Here is a 21173-nt window from a genome sequence, read left to right as displayed (position 1 = left end):
GAGTTCAGAAACCAAGGGCTGAATGTAGGAGGGGTTTCTCTCACACTTAAACTTTTTAATTTATTTTCTGAGACAGGGTCTCCCTCTGTCACCCAGGGTAGAATGGAGGGCCACAATCTTGGCTCACTGCAACCTTTGCTTCCCGGGCTCAACTGATCCAAGTAGCTAGGACCACAGGTGCAAGCCACCACACCTGGCTAATTTCTTTGGTACTTTTTTTAGAGATGGGGTTTTGCCATGTTGCCCAGCTGGTCTTGAACTCCTGGCCTCAAGCGATCTATCCTCCTCAGCCTCCCAGAGTACTAGGATTACAGGTGTGAGCCACTGCACCCAGCCCACAGTGAAACTTTTTGACTCTCTCATAAGTTATTTGGTTCTTGACCCTATGACTGTAGGGAGGGGAGGTATGTTAAAAGCTTTTAGTGTCCAAGGGAGAAATACCTCCATCAAGTGACACAAATTTTCCACCAAACTGGAAGCTGAAATTGCCACTCAGCTTTTTTGAGCAAGTCTTGCCACTGAACAGACAGGCAAAAAAAGAAAATCGAGGTATTTCCTATAATTTTAAACTCTAGCTACCAAAGGGAAATCGGTTGTTACCACTGAGTGGAGGCAGTGAAGTTTAGTGATAGACTTTGCGGTACTTCCTAAGGATCCCACAACTGCTGCAATATTCTGTGGTCAAAGTCACTGCAGTTCTATAGAGGAGGATCTTCTAGGGCACAAATCGCTCAGGAATAAAAAAGTGATCTCTCCTGTGGCTAAGTAACTTGACCATCTGTTGCTGACTGAAGGCAGATGGAACCTAGCATGGATGGTGAAGAAAGAAAGTCATAAATACAAGATCAGCCTTAGAATGCTTTACAGACCAGGTGGGAGGGATCATGGTATCCACTTGAATTTCTTTCCTTGATGTAGATACTTACATATTTTAAATACTTTTGCTTCTTTTTCTTCTCCCTTTCTGCCACTATTGTCTCTAGGTGGTTTTATAGGGAGATTAACTTCACCATTCAGTCATGGATTGCAGACTCCTAAGCAGGAATTGTGAGAGAGATGGAGGACAGTCATCAAGGCTTTGAGATGCCTTCATTGGAGAGTAATTTAACAATGTTTTTAATTACAGAAGTGGTAGCTACTTTATGCTAACGGGGAAGCAAGTCTAAGTTCAAAGCACACAGCATATGTGTTTGGTGGCAAATGGGGAACAGGACAATTGATATTCTGGCTATCTGCATCCAAGCAGACAGCCCCTTAGAAAAATTTTGGAGATTTTTGGAAAAATATTTCCAAATTTTTTGGAAAAACCCTCACTGTCGTAGTAAAAATAATATTCCAGTTCCCACGTCCACCTCCCTTACACAGAAGTCAGAGGGAGCTGATCTTTCCCCACTCCCAGATACAGCCAAGAAGGCTTATGGTGTGAGTCCCCAAAACAATGCTGGAAGTGTCTGAAAGAACCGAACGCGGTGTGGCTCACGCCTGTGATCGCAGCACTTTGGGAGGCAGAGGCAGGTAGATTGCTTGAGCCCGGGAGTTCAATATCAGCCTGGGCAACATGGAAAAACCCTGTCTCTGTAAAAATACAAAAGTTAGACAGACATGGTAGCATGCGCCTGTGGTCCCAGCTACTTGGGAGGTGAAGTGGGAGGATGGCTTGAGCCTGGGAGGCAGAGGTTGCAGTGAGCCAAGATCATGCCACTGCACTTCAGCCTGGAAGACAGAGTAAGACCCTGTCTTAAAAAAATACATACATACATATATATGTATATGGTTGTTATTATCCTTTAACCAATGTAGAGAACATGGCACTGAAAGACAATGTGGCTTGTCCCTCTGAGCCAGTACACAGTGCCATCTTTTGGGAACTCTGGTAACAGAGCCACCCTGGAGCCAAAGTTCTTTGCTCTTCAGGCTACAATATTCTATCCCCAGGGTGTTTCTAAGAGTTCCATGAGACAACAGTGCCCAGCACATGAATGATGCTCCCCCTTTTCCATTATAAAGTGACACATAAATATACGGGAGGCTGGGAAAAAGAGGGCTTTGCTCAAAATCACATAGCACATTAGGAGTACAATTAGGACCCCAGGTATTCTGGTAAAAGTTAAACAACTGGTTTGGGAGAAGAAGGGGCATGATTTGTAGTATTTGTGGATTTCAGTGATATCAACACTCCCACCTCCATCAGTTTTAAGCTGCCAATGTGATATCACTGAATGCAGCAGAGTAGAGGAGAGATACCATAAATAGTACACTATTAGGCTGGGCGCTGTGGTTCACACCTGTCATCCCAGCACTTTGGGGGGCTGAGGCAGGCGGATCACCTGAGGTCAGGAGTTTGAGACCAGCCTGACCAACATGATGAAACCCTGTCTCTACTAAAAGTACAAAAAATTAGCCAGGCATGGTGGTGTGTGCCTGTAATCCCAGTTACTGAGGAGGCTGAGGCAGGAGAATTGTTTGAACCCGGGAGGCAGAGGTTGCAGTGAGCTGAGATAGTGCCACTGCACTCCAGCTTGGGCAACAAAAGTGAAACTCCATCTCAAAAAAGTACACTATTATATAGTATTTCCACCATATAGATACAATAATGTAAGTCATTTCAAGAGCACAGATGAACTCTCTGCTCTTGCCATACCACATACAGACATGTCTTCTTGTGTAGTACTAGCAGCAGACCTGAGACATGGTGTGAGTGAAGGCCGTATTGAACCGTATTGGCAGCCTGTTTACCAGGGTGCTTTTAACTCTGGCAAAGTGGATAGTGTCACCATTAATGACCACTTTACTCAGTTCAACTCCATGACCTACATGTTCCAGCATGATTCCACCCATGACGAGTTCCATGACATCATCAAGGCTAAGAATGAGAAGCTTGTCATCAATGGAAATCCCATCACCATCTTCCAAGAACAAGATCCCATCAAATCAAATGGGCTGGTCCTGATGCTGATAATGTTGGAAAGTCCGCTGGCATCTTGACTGCCTTGGAGAAGGCTGGGGCTCGCTTAGAGGGTGCAGCCAAAAGGGTCATCTCTGCCCTTTCTGTTGATGCCCCATGTTTGTGATGGGCATGAACCTTGAGAAGTGTGAAAACAACCTTATCATTGTCAGCAATGCTTCCCCTACTGCCAACCGCTTAACCCCTCTGCCCAAGCTCATCTATGGCAATTTTGGCATCATGGAGGGACTCATGACCACAGTTCACACCAACACTGCCACCCAGAGAACTGTGGATGTCCTCTCTAGGAAATTGTGGTATGATGGTCTCAGGACTCTCCAGGAGATCGTCCTCTGCCAAGGCTGTGAGCAAGGCCATCCCTGAGCTTAACAGAAAGCTCACTGGCATGTCCTTCCATGTCTCCACCGCCAACATGTGGGTTGTAGACCTGATCTGCCATCTAGAGAGAGCTGCCAAATATGATGTCATCGAGAAGGTGATGAAGTTAGCATCGGAGGCCCCCTTGAGGGTCTCCTGAGCCACACCAAGCACCAGGTTGTCTCCTCCAACTTTCACAGTGACACCCACCTTTTTCACCTTTGATACTGGGAATGGCATTGCCCTCAATGACCACTTTGTCAGGCTCATTTCCTGATATGACAATGAATTTAGCTACAGCAACAGAACAATGTACCTTATGGTCTACATGGCCTCCAAGGAGTAAGAGCCCTTTGGACCACCAGCCCCAGTGAGAGCACAAGAGGAAGGGAGGCCCTCAGCTGCTGGGGGGAGTCCCTGTCAAACTCAGTCCCCCATCACACTAAGAACCTCCCTCTTCTGAACATAGTTTCCATCCCAGGCTCCCTGAAGAATGGGAGGGGACTCTGAGACCCCATTTTATCATGTACCATCAGTAAAGTTCCCTGTACCCAGCCCCAAAAAAAGTGAGCTTAAATGATAGTAAAATATATAAAAATAGTTACATAGTGATGAGTTTGGGGTATTTATTACGTTTGTTTTTATTTAATTAATTTATTTATTTATTAGAAATGAGCTCTTGCTCTGTCACCCAGAGTACAGTGGAGCAATCATACCTCATTGTAACCTTGAACTCCTGGACTCAAGCCATTGTCCTGCTTCAGCCTCCCGAGAAGTTGGGATTATATGTGTGAACCACCACACCCAGCTCTATAACTTATTTAATTGTAATTTTATAAAATTTAATTAAATAATGGCTGTATTCAACAATCAGCTCTCAAAATTCCTTTTCTTTTTTCTTTTTTTTTGAGACAGTTTTTTGCTCTTGTTGCCCAGGCTGGAGTTCAATAGTGCAATCTCAGCTCCCTGCAACCTCTGCCTCCTGGGTCCAAGCGATTGTCCTGTCTCAGCCTTTCAAGTAACTGGGATTACAGGCATGAGCCACCACACTCAGCTAATTTTGTATATTTAGTAGAGATGGGGTTTCTCTATGTTGGTTAGGCTGGCCTCAAACTCCTGATTTAGGTGATCCTCCCACCTCAGCCTCCCAAAGTGCTGGGATTGCAGGCGTAAGCCACCATGCCTGGCTTGCCTTCCTTCCTTCCTTCATTCCTTCTTTTCTTCCTTCCTTCTTTCTTTGAGACAAGTTCTCCCTCTGTCACCCAGGGTGGAGTGCAGTGGCTTGATCCCTGCTCACTGCAACCTCCATCTCTCAAGCTGAAGTGATCCTGCTGCCTCAGCCTCCCAGGTAGCTGAGACAACAGGCGCGAGCCACCACACCCAGCCAAAATTCCTGAAATGTTAACAATCAGCTCTAGAAGGCTGAACTAGAACCGTTCTGTGGGCTTTTAGGCATTCCCTGTGCTGCCTACATCAGCAACTTAGGCATTTTCATTTTATACTGCATTCCACAAATTACGCAGCCAGTCCTCCTGCCAACTCTATGCTGGAATCTGCACAGCCAAACCAAGGGCGGGCTTGGGCTTTGGAAATTTCTGAAAGGCTTGAGTCACCTCCCAGGATTCTCCCAGGCCTAGCTGCCTTCCACGGAGGAACCCCACCCTGTCCAGAGGAGCCAGAAGGCCTCTCCTAGGACCACTCCTGCCAGCCCTGCGGGAGCCAGGAAAGCTGCTTCCCATGAATGAGTCCACAGCACCATCTGGTGGCACCTGGGTGTTGGGGCTTCCTGGGATAAGAATCACCTGCCAATTCTGATGGGGGTGAAAAATCATCTGCCAAAAATGGTCTAGCAGTGTCAGTGGGGGATTTGGGTCAAAGAAGGGTCTGAGGGTGAGGGATGGGGTGAATTTACCTGAATTCGTACTTTGCCTAAGAGCTCCAAGAGACTGTAGAGTCTCCAAGGACAGTGAAAAACATTTCAGAGAGAAAAAGTGACAACTGCCCATAAACCAGTATTAAAATCTAGCTCTGCTGACTCCCAATCCAGTGTTCTTTCAACATGCTGTTTACCTCAACAGATGCCCAGTAGCTCTCTACCGGTGCGTAGCATTGTATTAGGCTCTGAGGACGGGGTAAGGAGGTAAGACAATGATAATCCCCACATGAAGAACTTAATGCCTTGCAATGTGCTAGGTGTTTTACTCATTTTCTTTAATCCTCACAACAACCAGAATTAGTATCCCAGTGTTAAAGATGAAGACATTGGCTGGGCGCAGTGGCTTATGCCTGAAATCCCAACACTTTGGAAGGCCAAAGCAAATGGATCGCTAGATCCCAGGGATTCATAGAGCAGCCTGGCAACATAGCAGGACTCCATCTCCACCAAAAAAAAAAAATTGTTTTAATTAGGCATGGTGGTGCATGCCTGTGGTCCCAGCTACTCAGGAGGCTGAGGCGGGAGGATCACTTGAGCCTAGAAGGTTGAGGCTGCAGTGAGCCATGATCATGCCACTGCACTCCAGCTGTAGTAACAGACTGAGACCTGTCTTAAAAAAAAAAAGGGATAAATATGTTTGATGCCAGAGGTTATGTCAGTGAAAGGAGCCAAGAGTCAAGGTACCGGGATAAAGAAATAAGGAAGAGGGGAAACAGATAAGGAAGACCAAGAAAAACCCAAGCAAAGGATCCCGCTGAATCCACAGTTACTAGGGACTTCATGGGTGAGCACTATGCTGGGCCGGGGGTGGGGAATGAGACAAGGTGAAGATAATGAAGGACAGGATGACTGCAGCTATCATCTGGGTGGAAGAAGTTAACAATAGCATGAAATGCACACAAACTTGATTTTATTAGACAGCCTTGGGTTCAGATCAGAGTTCTGCCATTTCCTAGGCGTGTTACCTTGAGAAAGTCACTCCATTTCTCTGAATCTTACCTTTTTGTTTTTTTTTTAAATTAATAGAGGCCAGGCACAGTGGCTCACACCTGTAATCCCAGCACTTTGGGAGGCCGAGGCAGGCGAATCACCTGAGGTCAGGGGTTTAAGAGCCTGGCCAATATGGTGAAACCCCGTCTCTACTAAAAATACAAAAATTAGCCGGGTGTGGTGGTGTGTGCCTGTAATCCCAGCTACTCAGGAGGCTGAGACAGGAGAATTGCTTGAACCTAGGAGACTGAGGCCACAGTGAGCCAAGATCATGCCACTACACTCCAGCCTGGGTGACAGAGTGAGACTGTCTCAAAATAATAATACTAGAGATGGGGTCTCACTATGTTGCCCAGACTGGTCTCAAACTTCTGGGTTCAAGCAATCCTTCCATCTCAGCCTCTCAAAGTGCTGGGATTACAGGCATGAGTCGCCATGCTTGGCCACCTTCTTCATGTATAAAATGTAGATTAGTCTGGGTTCGGTGACTCACGCCTGTAATCCCAGCACTTTGGGAGGCTGAGGCAGGTGGATCACCTGAGGTTGAGAGTTGAAGAGCAGCCTGACCAACATGAAGAAACCCTGTCTCTACTAAAAATACAAAATTAGTCGGGTGTGGTGGCAGATTGCCTGAGGTCAGGAGTTCAAGACCATCTTGGCCAACATAGCAAAATCCTGTCTCTCTAAAAACGCAAAAAATTAGGCCATGCACAGTGGCTCATGCCTATAAATCCCAGCGCTTTGGGAGGCTGAGGCGGACGGATCACCTGAGGTCGGGAGCTCAAGACCAGCCCGACAAACATGAAGAAATCCCGTCTCTACTAAAAATACAAACTTAGCTGGATGTGGTGGCACGCATCTGTAATCCCAGTTACTCGGGAGGCCAAGGCAAGAGAATCGCTTGAACCTGGGAGACAGCAGCTGCGGTGAGCTGTGCCATTGCACTCCAGCCTGGGCAACAAGAGCGAAACTTTGTCTCAAAAAAAAAAAAAAAAGGAAAGAAAATACAAAACATTAGCTGGGCACAGTGGCGGGCACCTGTAATTGCAGCTACTTGGGAGCTGAGCCAGGGAGAATTGCTTGAACCCAGGCAGTGGAGGTTGCAGTGAGCTGAGATCGCACCACTGCACTCCAGCATGGGCAACAGAGCGAGACTCCGTCTCAAAAAAAATTAAAAGGGTAGATTGAAAATAGTTCCTACCTCGTTGAGCTTTTGGGAAGATACACTATCTGAAGTTCTCACCTATTTAACCAATGGCACTGTTAGACCTGTTAACAGTAGCATTCAATCATTTGATCACATCATCTTCACAACGCAAGTCATCGCCTGATTCAGAACCTTTGGTGACTCCTCTATCCATGAATTTTAAGTCCTGCATTCAAGGCTCTCAAGGATTGAGATGTTAATGACCTTTACAACCTCACCTCCGTCCTCGCTTTTCCTTTTTCTTTTTAGTTACTCCACATTGCTGCAAATTAGTCCTGTCTTTATCCTCACTCTACTTAACATTTATTCTTTCATTCATTGAACGAATACTGAGTGCCTATTATGTACCAAACACTGTTGTAGATGCTAGCCGTAGACAGGTGAACAAGACAGACAAAAATCCTGCCTTCATGGAGGTTGCACTTCTACTGGGAAAGAGGCAAACGATTTTTAAACAAAATATAATATATCAGAGAAGAGAAGTGGGGGTGCTGGTTATGCAACTTCCAATTTTAACCATGTGGTCAGGGTGAGCAAGATTACATCTGAGTAAAGATCTGAATGGGATGAAAGTCAGAAGCACATACATATCCGGAGGTAAGATCTAAAGAACAGGAACAGCAAGTTGAAAGGCCCCAAGTCCGCCGGGTGTGGTGGCTCACACCTGTAATCCCAGCACTTTGGGAGGCCGAGGCAGGTGGATCATGAGGTCAGGAGTTCAAGACCAGCCTGGCCAAGATGGCAAAACCCCACCTTTACTAAAAATACAGAAAATAGCTAGGCATAGTTGCAGGCACCTATAATCATAGCTACTCGGGAGGCTCAGGCAGAGATTTGCTTGAACCTGGGAGGCTGAGGTTGCAGAGCCAAGATCCGAGTTCCGAGATGGGCAGATCATCTGGGGTCAGGAGTTTGAGACTAGCCTGGCCGAAACGGTGAAACTCCATCTCTACTAAAATTACAAAAAAAATTAGCTGGGGCCGGGTGGGGTGGCTCACACCTATAATCCCAGCGCTTTGGGAGGCCGAGATGGGTGGATGGCTTGAGGTCAGGAGTTCAAGACCAGCCTGGCTAACATGGTGAAACCCCATCTCTAATAAAAATACAAAAATTAGCTGGGTGTGGTGGCGGGCACCTGTAATCCCAGCTACTCAGGAGGCTGAAGCAGGAGAATTGCTTAAACCCGGCAGGCCAAGGTTGCAGTGAGCCAGGATTTTGCCACTGCACCCCAGCATAGGCAACAAGAACAAAACTCTATCTCCAAAAAAACAAAACAAAACACCAAATATCTGTTTGAGTACTTGCTTTCTATTCTTTCGGGTATATACTCAGAAGTGGAAGTGCTGGATCATATGGTAATTCTGTTTAATTTTTTTGAGGAAACGCCATACTGTATTCCATACCAGTTGCACCATTTTGCATTCCCAGTGACTTGTGCCTTTTATAAGGTTATTTTCAGGACAAATGAAGACTAGACTTAAGGAAGGCAAGAGTGGATGCAGAAATATCTGTTAAGAGGCTCTTACAATTAACCATGAGATTGATTATTGTAGCTTGTATCTACATAATAGCAGTGGAAGTGCTAGATTCTGGTTTTGTTTAAAAGGCAGAGCCAAATGGATTTGCTGATGGGATTAGTTTGGGAGTATGAAAGAAAGTGAGAAAGCAAGGATGACTCCTAGGTTTTTGGCTTGAGCAACTGAAATAATGAGGTTTCCATTTACAAATGTGGGAAACTTTGCAGAAGTTGAGGTGGATAAATTAGGAGTTTGTTTTGGGACATATTAAGTTTAATATACCTATTACACATCCAAATAGACAAAATGAGCCTGATGTTCAGAGAAAATGTGTGGGTTGGAGAGAAAATTTGAGAGCCATCAGAATATACATGGCATTTAAAATTATGAGATTTGGGCCGGGCACGGTGGCTCACGCCTGTAATCCAAGCACTTTGGAGGCCAAGGCGGGTGGATCACCTGAGGTCGGGAGTTCAAGACCAGCCTGACCAACATGGTGAAACTCCATATTAATTTTAAAAAATAAAATAAATAAAATTATGAAATTTGTAAGATAGCTCATGCCTGTAATCGTAGCACTTTGGGAGGCCAAGGTGGGTGGATCACTAGAGGCCAGAAGTTCGAGACCAGCCTGGGCAGCATAGTGAGGCATTGCTATGGAAAAATTAAAAGTAAAGCAACACAGAGAGACCTCATCTCTATTTAAGAAAATAATAATAATAGCTGGGCTTGTTGGTGCATGACTGTAGTCCCAGCTACTCAGGAGATTGAAGCAGGAGGATCACTTGAGTCCAGGAGGTCAAGACTGCAGTGAGCCATGATCATACCACTGCCCTTCAGCCTGGGCAACTGATAAGGTTTGGCTCTGTGTCCTCACCCAAATCTCATCTTGTAGCTGCCATTAATTCCCACATGTTGTGGGAGGGACCTGGTGGGAGATGGGAATGGTGGGAGATGATTGAATCATGGGGGACAGGTCTTTCCCATGCTGTTCTCAAGATAGTGAATGGGTCTTACCAGGTCTGATGGTTTTAAAAACAGGAGTTTCCCTGCACAAACTCTCTTCTCTTGTCTGCCGCCATGTGAGACATGGCTTTCACCTTCCTTCGTTGATTGTGAGTCCTCCCTGAACACGTGGAACTGTGAGTCCAATAAAACTCTTTCTTTTGTGAATTGCCAAGTCTCAGGTATGTCTATCAGTAGTGTGAAAACAGACTAATATTGTTAAAACCGAGTGAGTTACAAGGAAAGAGCCACACTCTGTGTTCCAACTGAGGGTCCTTTATTGCCCTGGACTGAGAGTCAGCTCCCGCTCAAAATCTCTCAGCCTCAAGGAAGGGGCTTGATTCCTTTTTATACCTTGCTTAAGAAAGGGGAGGGGGAGCCTAGCTGAAGCAGAATTTACAGAAGCAGAGCAAGCAAGTTAGATAAAGAGCCTGGTAACAAGGAGGCAGGAGGTTCCCATGATTGCTGGGTACCAAGGGGGGGTATTCAGTACTTGCCATACAATCAATCAAGGGCGTATTCACAATAGCAAGTGGGCTTGCCAAGCAGGATATGGTTACAATGGTTATATGTCTCTATAGTTCTAAGCACAGCATGACTCAGCACAGTAGCATGACCCAGGTATGGGTCATTTCTCCCTTTTGCTCAAGGGAGAAATGGCAGGAGCTGTGAGTTGGAGGTTAAGATGGAGTCTGTCAGGCTAACACAGGGTAGGTTAGCAAAATATGGTGACAGAGTAACAGCCTGTCTTAAAAATAAAATCAAAAATAAAATCATCTGGGCATGGTGGCTCGAGCCTGTAATCCAGCACTTTAGGAGGCTGAGGCAGGTGGATCACCTGAGGCCAGGAGTTCAAGACCAACCTAGCCAACATGGTGAAACCCCATCTCTACTAAAAATACAAAATTAGCCAGGTGTGGTGGTGGGTGCCTGTAATCCCAGATACTCAGGAGGCTGAGGCAGGAGAATCACTTGAACCCAAGAGGCAGAGGCTGCGGTAAACCCAGATTACACCACTGCACTCCAGCCTGGGCAACAGAGTAAGACTCCATCCCCAAAAAAATAAGATAAAATGAAATAAAATACATCAAAAAGGAGGACACCAAGGGGTGAACCCTCTCCCAGGGAATGTCCCATTCCGGCAACAAGAAAGTGGTGAGAAAACAGCAAAGAACATTGAGGAGACGCCAATGATCAGGGAAGAAAGTCAGGAGGGCATGATGTCCTGGGAGCCAAATGAAGAAAGTGTTTGAAGGAGCCAGGCGCAGTGGCCAATTTTCAATTTCTCGAACTGGGAGTTCGAGACCAGCCTCGCCAACATGGCAAAACCCTGTCTCTACTAAAAATACAAAAATCAGTCGGACGCGGTGGTAAGCGCCTGTAATCCCAGCTACTCGGGAGGTTGAGGAACGAGAATCACTTGAACCTGGGAGGCAGAGGTTGCAGTGAGCCGAGATCACACCATTGCACTTCAGCCCGGGCGACAGAGCGAGACTCTGACAGAAAAAAAATAATAAACTAAACAAAGAAAGTTATTTCAAAGGATTGTCTGAGAGGTAAAAACCTAACTGCAGTGAGTTCAAGAGAGAATGGGAGGAGAGGGGAGTTGGAGACTGAGAAGGCAGCGCTTTTGTTGTAAAGGGGAGTAGAGAAACAGTGAGGGATCTAGAGAGGGTAGGTTTTTGTTTGCTTTTGAGATGGGAGAAATAGTAGTACGGATGATGACGGGATAATGCAGTCATCAGAGGGAAAAGAGATGAAGGGGGGATTACTAAATCTATGTCCTTAAGCAAACAAGAGGCGATGGGATCTACTGCACGGGTGGAGGGGTTGACCTTAGCTAAGGTGCAAAGTATGTGGGCTGTGGAATCTCTCTTCCAAACGCAGTGGAACTCAATCTAGGCTGTCTCTGGATTTCTCCAGACCACCTCCAGCTAGCGTTGTTCTGAGCTGGGCCACCGAAAGTTGAGATTACTGAATGTGTGTCTGTCTCCCATTAAGCCGGGAACCCTCGATAGGCTGCGTCGAAGTCGCCTCTAAATTCTTCATTCCTCCAAACTCTGGGCCAGAGTATGGGCTTACTGAATTAGTAAGAAGAGACACAAAGCAGCTGCTCTGCAGCTGGTTTCACAAAGGGGGGCGGTCCTAACACTGCGTTCTGGGATCCTGACGTTCCAGCGGTCTCCCCTCCTCCCCTCTGCTACCAGTTCTCCGCCGTCCAGCTAGTCGGGTGATTATCGTCCACGGGAGCCAACGTACATGCTTGGTGGAGGTGGAGTCTGAGGACAGGACTGAATAACGATTGAACTGAGGGTTCAGGGGTGGAGTTTAAGGGCGAACTCGGGACAGAGACTGGACAGAGTCGAGGGAGGCGGGGTCTAATGACGGAGCGGGGCGGGGATTGTGCTGAGGGCGGTGCCGGCGCGAGGATTGGGCCGAGCGCCCCGGGGGCGGTGCTTAAGGGGGCGGTGCCGTGTCGGAAGTCAAAGGTCAGTAAATAGTGGTGATGTCATGCAGGCAAGATGGCGGAAGGGTGAGCTCGTCGTTTAGCTCCTAGACACTGGGGCCTGAATTCTCCTAGGGTTGGGGTGCTGTGGCAGAGTCCCTGTAGGGAACATGAGATCAGCGTGGGCGTAGACCGACCTGAAAGGGCGGAGTGGAGTCGCATTGTGAGGGGGTGGGGAAGTGGTCGGCGAAGCCTTGGCCCGCGGGGTACATCTGAGGGGAAACAGACCGGTGATCCTTGGGCGGGCAGGAATCTCATCGCGCGGCTGCCAGATGTGTCTGTCTTCCACAGGGAGGACGTGGGATGGTGGCGGAGCTGGCTGCAGCAGAGCTACCAAACAGTCAAAGAGAAGGTAAGCTGGGCCCGTGCACTTCTTCCCTCGCCAGGGCCCTGCGCCGGCTCAATGCAACCTGGTCCAACCAGCCCCGCCCAACTTTTGCGGGCGCTGAGTCTCAAGGATGAGGCTGACCTGCCTGGGACTTTCTTTTAACCTTTACCAGTCCACGGGAAGACGGACTTGGACGCAAACCAGTGTGATACTAGCCTCAATGAAATAAAGATGGTTTTAAAGGCTGGAGTTAACGAACGTTTTGTAGGAATTTATAGTAAGGAGCAATTTATTCCAGCTCAGGAAATTCACAGCTTCTTTGTGGAAGAGGGAACTTTTGATATAGGTCTTGAAGGAAAATACTCTAGCAATAAAAAAAAAAACTTACTCGTATGGTCATTCAAATATTAGAGTATATGCGACAACCAGCACTCTGCTATGTCTTGAGGATGCAGACTTTAGCCAAACAGATGTAATCCTGGGCCTTACAAAGCTCACAGTCTAGTGGGGAGACAGCCATTAACCGAGTAGCCAAACAAATAGTTGTTTAGTTACCGTTGTGGTAAGTTCTGTGAAAGGAAAGTACAGGGGCACTAGGGAAGGCCTCTGTGGGGAGGGAACCTCATCAAAGCCAACCCTGCCTAGACAGGATGAAAAGAACCCAAGCTAGAGATGAGCATGAGCCATACACACTGGTGCCTGATGAGTCATAAGTAAGGGCTTTGCAAAGGGCAATAGAGAGAGATTAATCACCAGAGAGTGGAGGGCCTTCACTGGCTTGCTGAGCAGTCTCTGTGGGATGAGTGATATTTGGCTGTGCCATTGGGTAATGCCAATGTGTATTCCAGATTCATTTCATGCTTGTCAAAATCGATCCAACTGAATTGTGGGAAAAGTTGATTACTATTTACCTCAAGCAATTGGGGTGAGTCCTGCTTCAGGGCTGACTCCAGGAAGCTTCTTACCTCACCTAAACAAGTAAGTCCCCTACGCTGGGAGTATTTTTATTTTGTTTTTGAGACAAGAATCTCACTCTGTCACCTAGGCTAGAGTGCAGTGGCAGGGTCTCCCGCTCACTGCACCTCTGCCTCCCGGGTTTAAGCAATTGTGCCTCAGCCTCCCAAGTAGCTGGGATTACAGGCATGTGCCACCACTCCTGGCTAATTTCTGGATTTTTAGTAGAAATGGGGTTTTGTCATGTTGGCCAGACTGGTTTTGAACCCCTCACCTCAGGTGAGCTGCCAGCCTCAGCCTCCCATAAAGTTCTGGGATTACAGGCTTGAACCACCACACCCAGACATCTGGGAGTGTTTTTATTCTTCCCCTAGCTAGGCTGGGGACTCCTTGACAGACTCTCAGCAATGGCCCAGAAAATCTGAGAATGCCCTGAGCTGTTTATGTTGCTGATAAGGACTAAGAGAGGGGATTGCACTCTAACATTTGATAGAGACCCGAAAGTAGCATGTTACCTACTGGGTAATTTCCTAGCAGGAAAATCTGACATTCATTCAGCAAATGTTGCATAAGGGCCTCCTGTGTTTCTCTCAAGGTTGGTCTTAACATAACTTATGAAAAATAGAGGGCCGGGCGCGGTGGCTCAAGCCTGTAATCCCAGCACTTTGGGAGGCCGAGGCGGGTGGATAACGAGGTCAAGAGATCGAGACCATCCTATCCTGGTCAACATGGTGAAACCCCATCTCTACTAAAAAAAAAATACAAAAAATTAGCTGGGCATGGTGGCGTGTGCCTGTAATCCCAGCTACTCAGGAGGTTGAGGCAGGAGAATTGCCAGAACCCAGGAGGCGGAGGTTGCGGTGAGCCAAGATCATGCCATTGCAGTCCGGCCTGGGTAACAAGAGTGAAACTCCGTCTCAAAGAAAAAAAAAAAAAAAGAAAAGAAAAATAGATAGTTGGCCAGCATTCCATCTTAATTCTTGGGGAATTCCCAGTTAAAAGCTGGGGTGGGGTTGGAGATAGGAGTTGTTTATGCCTTTTTGGAAAGAGAAGACTTAATTTCCCCTTTTTTACCTTCTTATTCTTATATGACCTTGGGCAAGTTTTTTGTTTTGTTTTGTTATTTAAGATGGAGTCTGGCTCTGTCACCCAGGCTGGAGTGCAGTGGTGCAATCTCTGGACTCACTGCAACCTCCGCCTCCTGGGCTTCCAGGTTCAAGCAATTCTCCTGCCTCAGCATCTCAAGTAGCTGGGATTACAGGCATGTGCCACCAAGCCCGGCTAATTTTTATATATTTTTTAGTGTAGACAGGGTTCACCATGTTGGCCACGCTGGTCTGGAACTCTTGACCTCAGGTGATCCACCCACCTCTGCCTCCCAAAGTGCTAGGATTACAGGTGTGAGCCACCACCCCTGGCCTCTTGGGCAAGTTTTTAACCCTCTAGGCCTCAGTTTCTCTTCTGTAAAATGGGGATACTAACAATACCTAATGAGATTGTAGTGAGGGTTAAATGTTAATATATGTAAAACATTAAGAACAGTACCTAGCATACAGTAAGTGCTATGTAAGATTAGCTGTTACTTATTAAGTGCTCAGGCTGACGGGAAAACTTCTTAGATACCACCACCAATCTGTTTTTTCTTTCCATTTTTTTTCTTGGTCTTTTGGTGCTTTCTTATTTTTATGTCCCATTCTAGCTCCATCTAGACCACTCACTTCTCAGCACTCCTTAGAATACGTTGCCCTGGAGACCACAGCTATGAGATGGTGCTATCATCTGCTTTCCTCTGCTCCTTACTTCTTCCTGTGTATTGTCAAGGGCAGTATGACTGACACAAATACTTGTGCATACACATTGTTAGAGAAAGGTACATTGTTGCTCTATATACTTACCCAAAAGAAAAAATTAAAAGGAGAAAAGCACATTGCTCTTTGGTTCCATCACAGATTCCCCAACCTCATCTGGGCTCACATACTCTTCAGTCTCCAATTTGCTTCTCCTCCCCTTGACTTCAGAAACGTTCCCAAAACCTCTCTTCCCTCGGGTCCCCTACTTAGCCACTTTATTCCCTTCCCTTCCAGGAGACAACCTTGTTTACGTTTTGAAATTTGAGGTCAAGAAACAGGATCTTTAACTCCCTCCTCACCCTCGAAGCCACCACCTATAAACTTATCTATACTCACACTCAGCTTCACCTACTGGTTGCCAAATCCAGTGGGTAGTTTTCAGCCCTTATCTTCCTGGAGCTTTCTGCTACATTTGACACTAGTGATCACTCCCTTTCTTGAAACTCTACTCTCTCGGCTTTTGTAACATGATTCTTTTCTAGCCCTCAGTCAACATACCTGTTCAGTTACCAAATCCAACTTCTGCTTACTATCTCTTGAACCAGTCTCATCCTCTCCATCTTTACTAGCACTATCTTTATTCATATTCTTCTATTTTTTTTTCCCCTGGATTTTTGCAGTAGCCTCCTGATTGTTCTTCCTTCCTCTTCTGCTTTTCTCGCCTCTGAACCTTTTCTCCATTCCAGTCACTGGAGTGATTTATTGAAAAGACAAATCTCATGTCCCACCCACTTCAAACCTTTGGTGGCTCCCCATCATCCATAGGGCTGACCCTGGTTGCCCTTGGCAACCTCTCCAGGTTTATTCCTCACCACTCCTGCTTCACATTTATGTCTATCAGGACTGTAATGTTTGTAGGCGTCAGTAAACCCCATGTCAATATTCCTTAGCTAACTCCTGTTCTGTTTTGTTTTGTTTTGTTTGAGACAGTGTCTCACTCTTTTATCCAGGCTGGAGTGCAGTGGCATGATTACAGCCCACTGCAGCTGTTCGACCACCCGTTCTCAGGTGATTCTCCCACCTCAGCTTCCTGGGTAGCTGGGACTACAAGTGTGCGCCACCACACCTGGCTAATTTTTTTTGTGTGGTTTTGCCATGATGTCCAAACTGGTCTCAAACTCCTGGGCTCAAGCAGTCCTCCTGCCTCGACTTCGCAAAGTGTTGGGAGTACGGGCGTCAGCCACTGCACCTGGGCCCTGTCAATACTTTTTGACTAACTCCTTTTCATTCTTTAAGGGTCCATTCGAGGCCTCCAGTCACCACATCTTCCCAACCTCCCCATAGTACAGTGGCTACTGCTCTGCCCTTGCACATCAGCACTATTATGGAAGCATTTTCCCCAGTAGACTGTGACCTGCTTGAGGGCAATGTCTGTTCATACTGTCTGCTCAGAGCTCACAGTCTAGCGGGAAGACAACCATATACTAAATAGTCACACAAATGGTTACATAATTGAAATTTCAGTGGTCCATGTAAATTTAACAAACATTTTTCGAGCACCTACTATATGCTCTGTGTCAGACGCTGAGGAACCATGAGGGAACAAAACATATAGGATATGTGTTCACAGAACTCACAGTTTATCCAGGAAGGCAGACATTGAACCGGTCATCAGAAGTCTAAAGTATGACAAATGTTAAAGAAGAGATAAAGCAGGGAGGGTCAGCTGAGCCTGAGGAGGCAGCAGGGAAGCTTCTCTAGGGAAATGAAGCATAGACTTTAAGGATGAACAAGTGTTTTCCAGGTAAAAGGGTTCCTTCATTGTGTTTGCCCACTTGTTTATTTTGAAGAGTTATAACTCTGTATCAGGGAGAGGAAATAATGTGTTAAGATACCCTGAGGCAGAGCAGATGCTAGGGTATTTTAGAAACTTGAGGAAGGCCAGCTGTGTCAGTGAAGGGCACAGTGGCAGTGGATGCTAGTCTGCCAGAAGCCAGGTTATATAGGCCTTGTAAGTAAAGGTGGATTTTCAACATGCCTTTAGGATAGTGTGTAAACTTCAAGAGTGTAAAGCAGCGTGATCTGCCCTGACAGACAAAGCATGCACTGGGTGAAATAAGGAGAATGAAGTAGAGGTAGCTGAGACAACCTGGGAGGAATCCAGATGAAAGAGCAAGTTGACCTGGACTAAGGTGGTAGCAGTGTGGATGGAAAGAGTGAATCGGTAAATGACCTGAGGCACAATCTTATGGTACCATGAAATATTTTAAAAATTTTTAATCAAAATAAATCACCCCTCCACCCCCAATTAAGGAATCCTGAGTCAATTGGAGGCATGTTTACCACCTCCAGAGAAGCCTGTAGCTGATACCTGAGACTGTCCCATTCAGAAACTTCCCAAGCTAATGAAAGCGGGCAGGCCCTTCCCAGAAGAACAAACCACAGGTGTGCTCAAAAACATGCTTTAAAAAAATGCAGGTGACGGCCAGGCATGGTGGCTCACGTCTGTAATCCCAGCACTTTGGGAGGCCTAGGCGGGCAGATCACGATGTCAGGAGTTCAAGACCAGCCTGACCAATATGGTGAAACCCCGTCTCTACTAAAAATACAGCCAGGTGTGGTGGCGGGGTCCTGTAATCCCAGCTACTTGGGAGGCTGAGGCAGAAGAATTGTTTGAATCTGGGAGGCGGAGGTTGCAGTAAGCCGTGATCGGGTCATTGCACTCCTGTCTGGGCAACGAAGTGAGACTCCGTCTCAACAAAAACATGCAGGTGATTATTCCTGTGTAAAATGAGAGGACTTGCTGGGAGAGTGGCCACTGAGATACTCCAGAAAGGCATCCTAGAGTGGGTGAGTCTCAAGCAAGACAGGATAAGACCTAGAAGTGAGCTGAGGGCCTGCTATCTCAACTGAGGTCTGGGTGCAGGCTGAGAAGCAGATTGGTTTAACAGAAACAAATATGAATTCTGCCCATAGGAGCTTTGTATGTGAATAGAACCTTGGGATGGTAGAACCAAGAAGGCCTCCAAGAGAATCTGATCTTTGTCTTGACCGCTTCCTCCCTTTACTGAATGTAAAATCACATGTCGTTTTACTGATATTAAATTGTAAGAATTACTCATGTGCTCGCTTCAGCAGCACATACACTAAAATTGGAACAGTACGGAGAAGATTAGCATGGCCCCTGCACAAGGATGACACGAAGCTTCATGAAGCGTTCCATATTATTTTTTTTAGTTTATTTAAAAAAATGTAAGTAAAATAAGAAAAGTAAATAAATAGATAAAAAGAATTACTCATAAAAGCTTTTCTAAGCTATTGCTGTTACTAATACATTTTCTTAAACCTGAAGGCAAATGACTACACATACTACCTCATATTTCAACTGAATTTCCCTGAAACAAAAGTAATAATAGAAATACTTTCCTTTGATAAAAAAATCACATACTTTTTTTATGTTATTTGAAACCTGATATGAATATCATGATTTAAAGCATATCAAAGCCATTCATCAAAGTCCGTATTATTTTCAGACTATGCCCCCACTTCCCCAGTTTGCTCTTGAGAATTTCTGATCTGGGTAGGTTACCTCCCTCATTTTATAGGAGAAAAATGAGAACTAGATGAGACTTACTCATGGCCACATAGCTTGTGAGTGCCTAGGCTGAGACTCAGTCCTCATGCTCGGAGTCACAGGAAATTCCCCTTCGCTCTCTGCTGTCAGGTAATCCCAAACCATGGAATTGGGACAAGTGAGCATTGTTTCTGAGCCCAAGCTCCCATGCCATTTGAGATTTCCATGTGTCTGTCTGGTACTGAAGAAGCACAGGGAACAGGAACAAGGGGTGTTGGGGCTAGCTGGCCCTGGCATCCCTCTCTGTCTTCCCACAGTCCTCTGAAGCCTTGGAGTTCATGAAGCGGGACCTGACAGAGTTTACACAGGTGGTGCAGCATGACACGGCCTGTACCATCGCAGCCACGGCCAATGTGGTCAAGGAGAAGCTGGCTGTGAGTACCACCCAAACCCTCACAAGTAACGGCCCCTTGCAACCTGTCCTGCCCTGGGCTCCCAACCTTTCTACCTTTAGGTGATTATTTTTCCCTATGGAGAAAAATATGCAGATTACTTTTCCTCCCATTTTGAAGGAATTGTGTCTGGCAGCCAAACAAATTATTTTAAGTAATAGTTTTCCCACTTACTTATTGTTTTAGCAAATGTTTTGCATTAGCAAAGTCATTCATTGTTGACAATTTATAAATTCAAGTAAAAGAAAAGAGAATGAAAAAAAGGAAGAAAGACCTAGAGACATCCATAACTCCATCTCCCAAAGATAACTACTGTTAATATTTTGGTGGTATATCCCTTATGTATACTTTTTTTTTTTCAAAACTGGCATCAACTGAATACCATGTTTTGTAGCCTATTTTTTTACTTAAATTGCAAAACTTGTTCTAGGGTGTAATAAGTGGTGTGATATTCCACTATGTGGATTGAACCAGTTGCTGCTTTCCTATTTCAGTTTTTTCCAGTATTCTACACAGAGCTACAGTAAACATTCTCATTGCTAAAACTGCCCATTGCCATAATATTTTCTTTATAATAAAACAGTGGAAGGTATCACAGAATGATTAGTGTAAGCCTTTTACTATCTACTCAAAACTGCCCTCCAGAAGTGTTGTACCCACTTTTCTTACTGTTTGTTCTTGATGTTGTTGTTTTGAGATGGGGTCTCGCTGTGTCACCCAGGGTGGAGTGCAATGGCACGATCTCAGCTCACTGCAGCCTTTGCCTTCTGGGCTCAAGTGATCCTCCCACCTCAGCCTCCTGAATATCTGAGAGTACAGGCGCATGCCACCACATCTGGCTAATTTTTGTATTTTTTGTAGAGATGGGGTTTTACCCTGTTTCCCAGGCTGGTCTCAAACTCATGAGCTCAACTGATCCACCTGCATCTGCCTCCCGAAGTGCTGGGATTACAGGCATGATTTAGCATGCCTGGCTAGTTTGTTGTTTTCTAATTTTAGATTCAGGGGATACGTGCAGGTTTGTTAGGTGGGTATATTGTGTATATGCTGAGGTTTGAGCTTCTAACGAACTCATCACCAAATAGTACCCCACAGATAGTTTTTCAGTCCTTGTCCCCCTCCCCCACAATACTGTTATTAATCAGAAATGTACAGTGGAAACCTCTTATAAGATGGAAGTTAGAGTCTAAAGTCAGCATGAGAAGTAAAAATTGTGGTCAAAGCTATTTCCCCAAAGTTCTGAAGCTTCCAGTGAGGTAAAGCGCACTGTTTTTTATATTACGGTTTTTCCTTTAGCATTGGAACAGATCGCAGCTTCTTAATTTGATCACCCGCTGAATCAATTATCTTGTAATTAATTACTCATGTTATGAAAAATGAGTTTTGGAATTTTTTTTTTTTAAGACGGGGTTTCACCATGTTGCTTAGGCTGGTCTTGAACTCCCGACCTCAGGTGATCTGCCCGCCTTGGCCTCCAAAGTGCTTGGATTACAGGCATGAGCCACCACTCCCAGCCATGGAATATTTTTAGTCAAGCTTATTTTGCTGAATCCTCTTGTAAAATACTGTCCTCCACCTGCTTACCACAGCTT

The 21173-nt window shown here is 45.8% G+C and overlaps 1 protein-coding gene and 1 non-coding gene across 4 annotated transcripts in view; both read left to right on the top strand.

The window, feature by feature from the left end:
* Positions 1-12148: 12148 nt before the first annotated feature.
* BSDC1 (BSD domain containing 1) overlaps positions 12149-21173 on the top strand; it is a 30097-nt gene continuing 21072 nt past the window's right edge. For 2 of the 3 annotated variants that reach the window (XM_002750575.7, XM_003733399.6), the window contains exons 1-3: positions 12477-12510; positions 12775-12835; positions 19447-19563. In XM_002750575.7, coding sequence (XP_002750621.3) covers positions 12500-12510; positions 12775-12835; positions 19447-19563 — 189 coding nt within the window. In that variant the 5' untranslated portion in view covers positions 12477-12499. Of the gene's footprint in view, positions 12250-12476; positions 12511-12774; positions 12836-19446; positions 19564-21173 lie in introns of those variants that run through there. The other variant, XM_078331067.1, reaches the window with a different exon arrangement.
* Positions 18678-18784, top strand: LOC118143350 (U6 spliceosomal RNA). Its single transcript, XR_004727577.2, has one exon. It is a non-coding gene; the product is annotated as a U6 spliceosomal RNA (small nuclear RNA).

The sequence above is a fragment of the Callithrix jacchus genome, chromosome 7 (assembly GCF_049354715.1).
Source record: "Callithrix jacchus isolate 240 chromosome 7, calJac240_pri, whole genome shotgun sequence".
Taxonomy (NCBI): Eukaryota; Metazoa; Chordata; class Mammalia; order Primates; family Cebidae; genus Callithrix; species Callithrix jacchus.
This window is presented reverse-complemented; position numbering and strand designations above follow the sequence as displayed.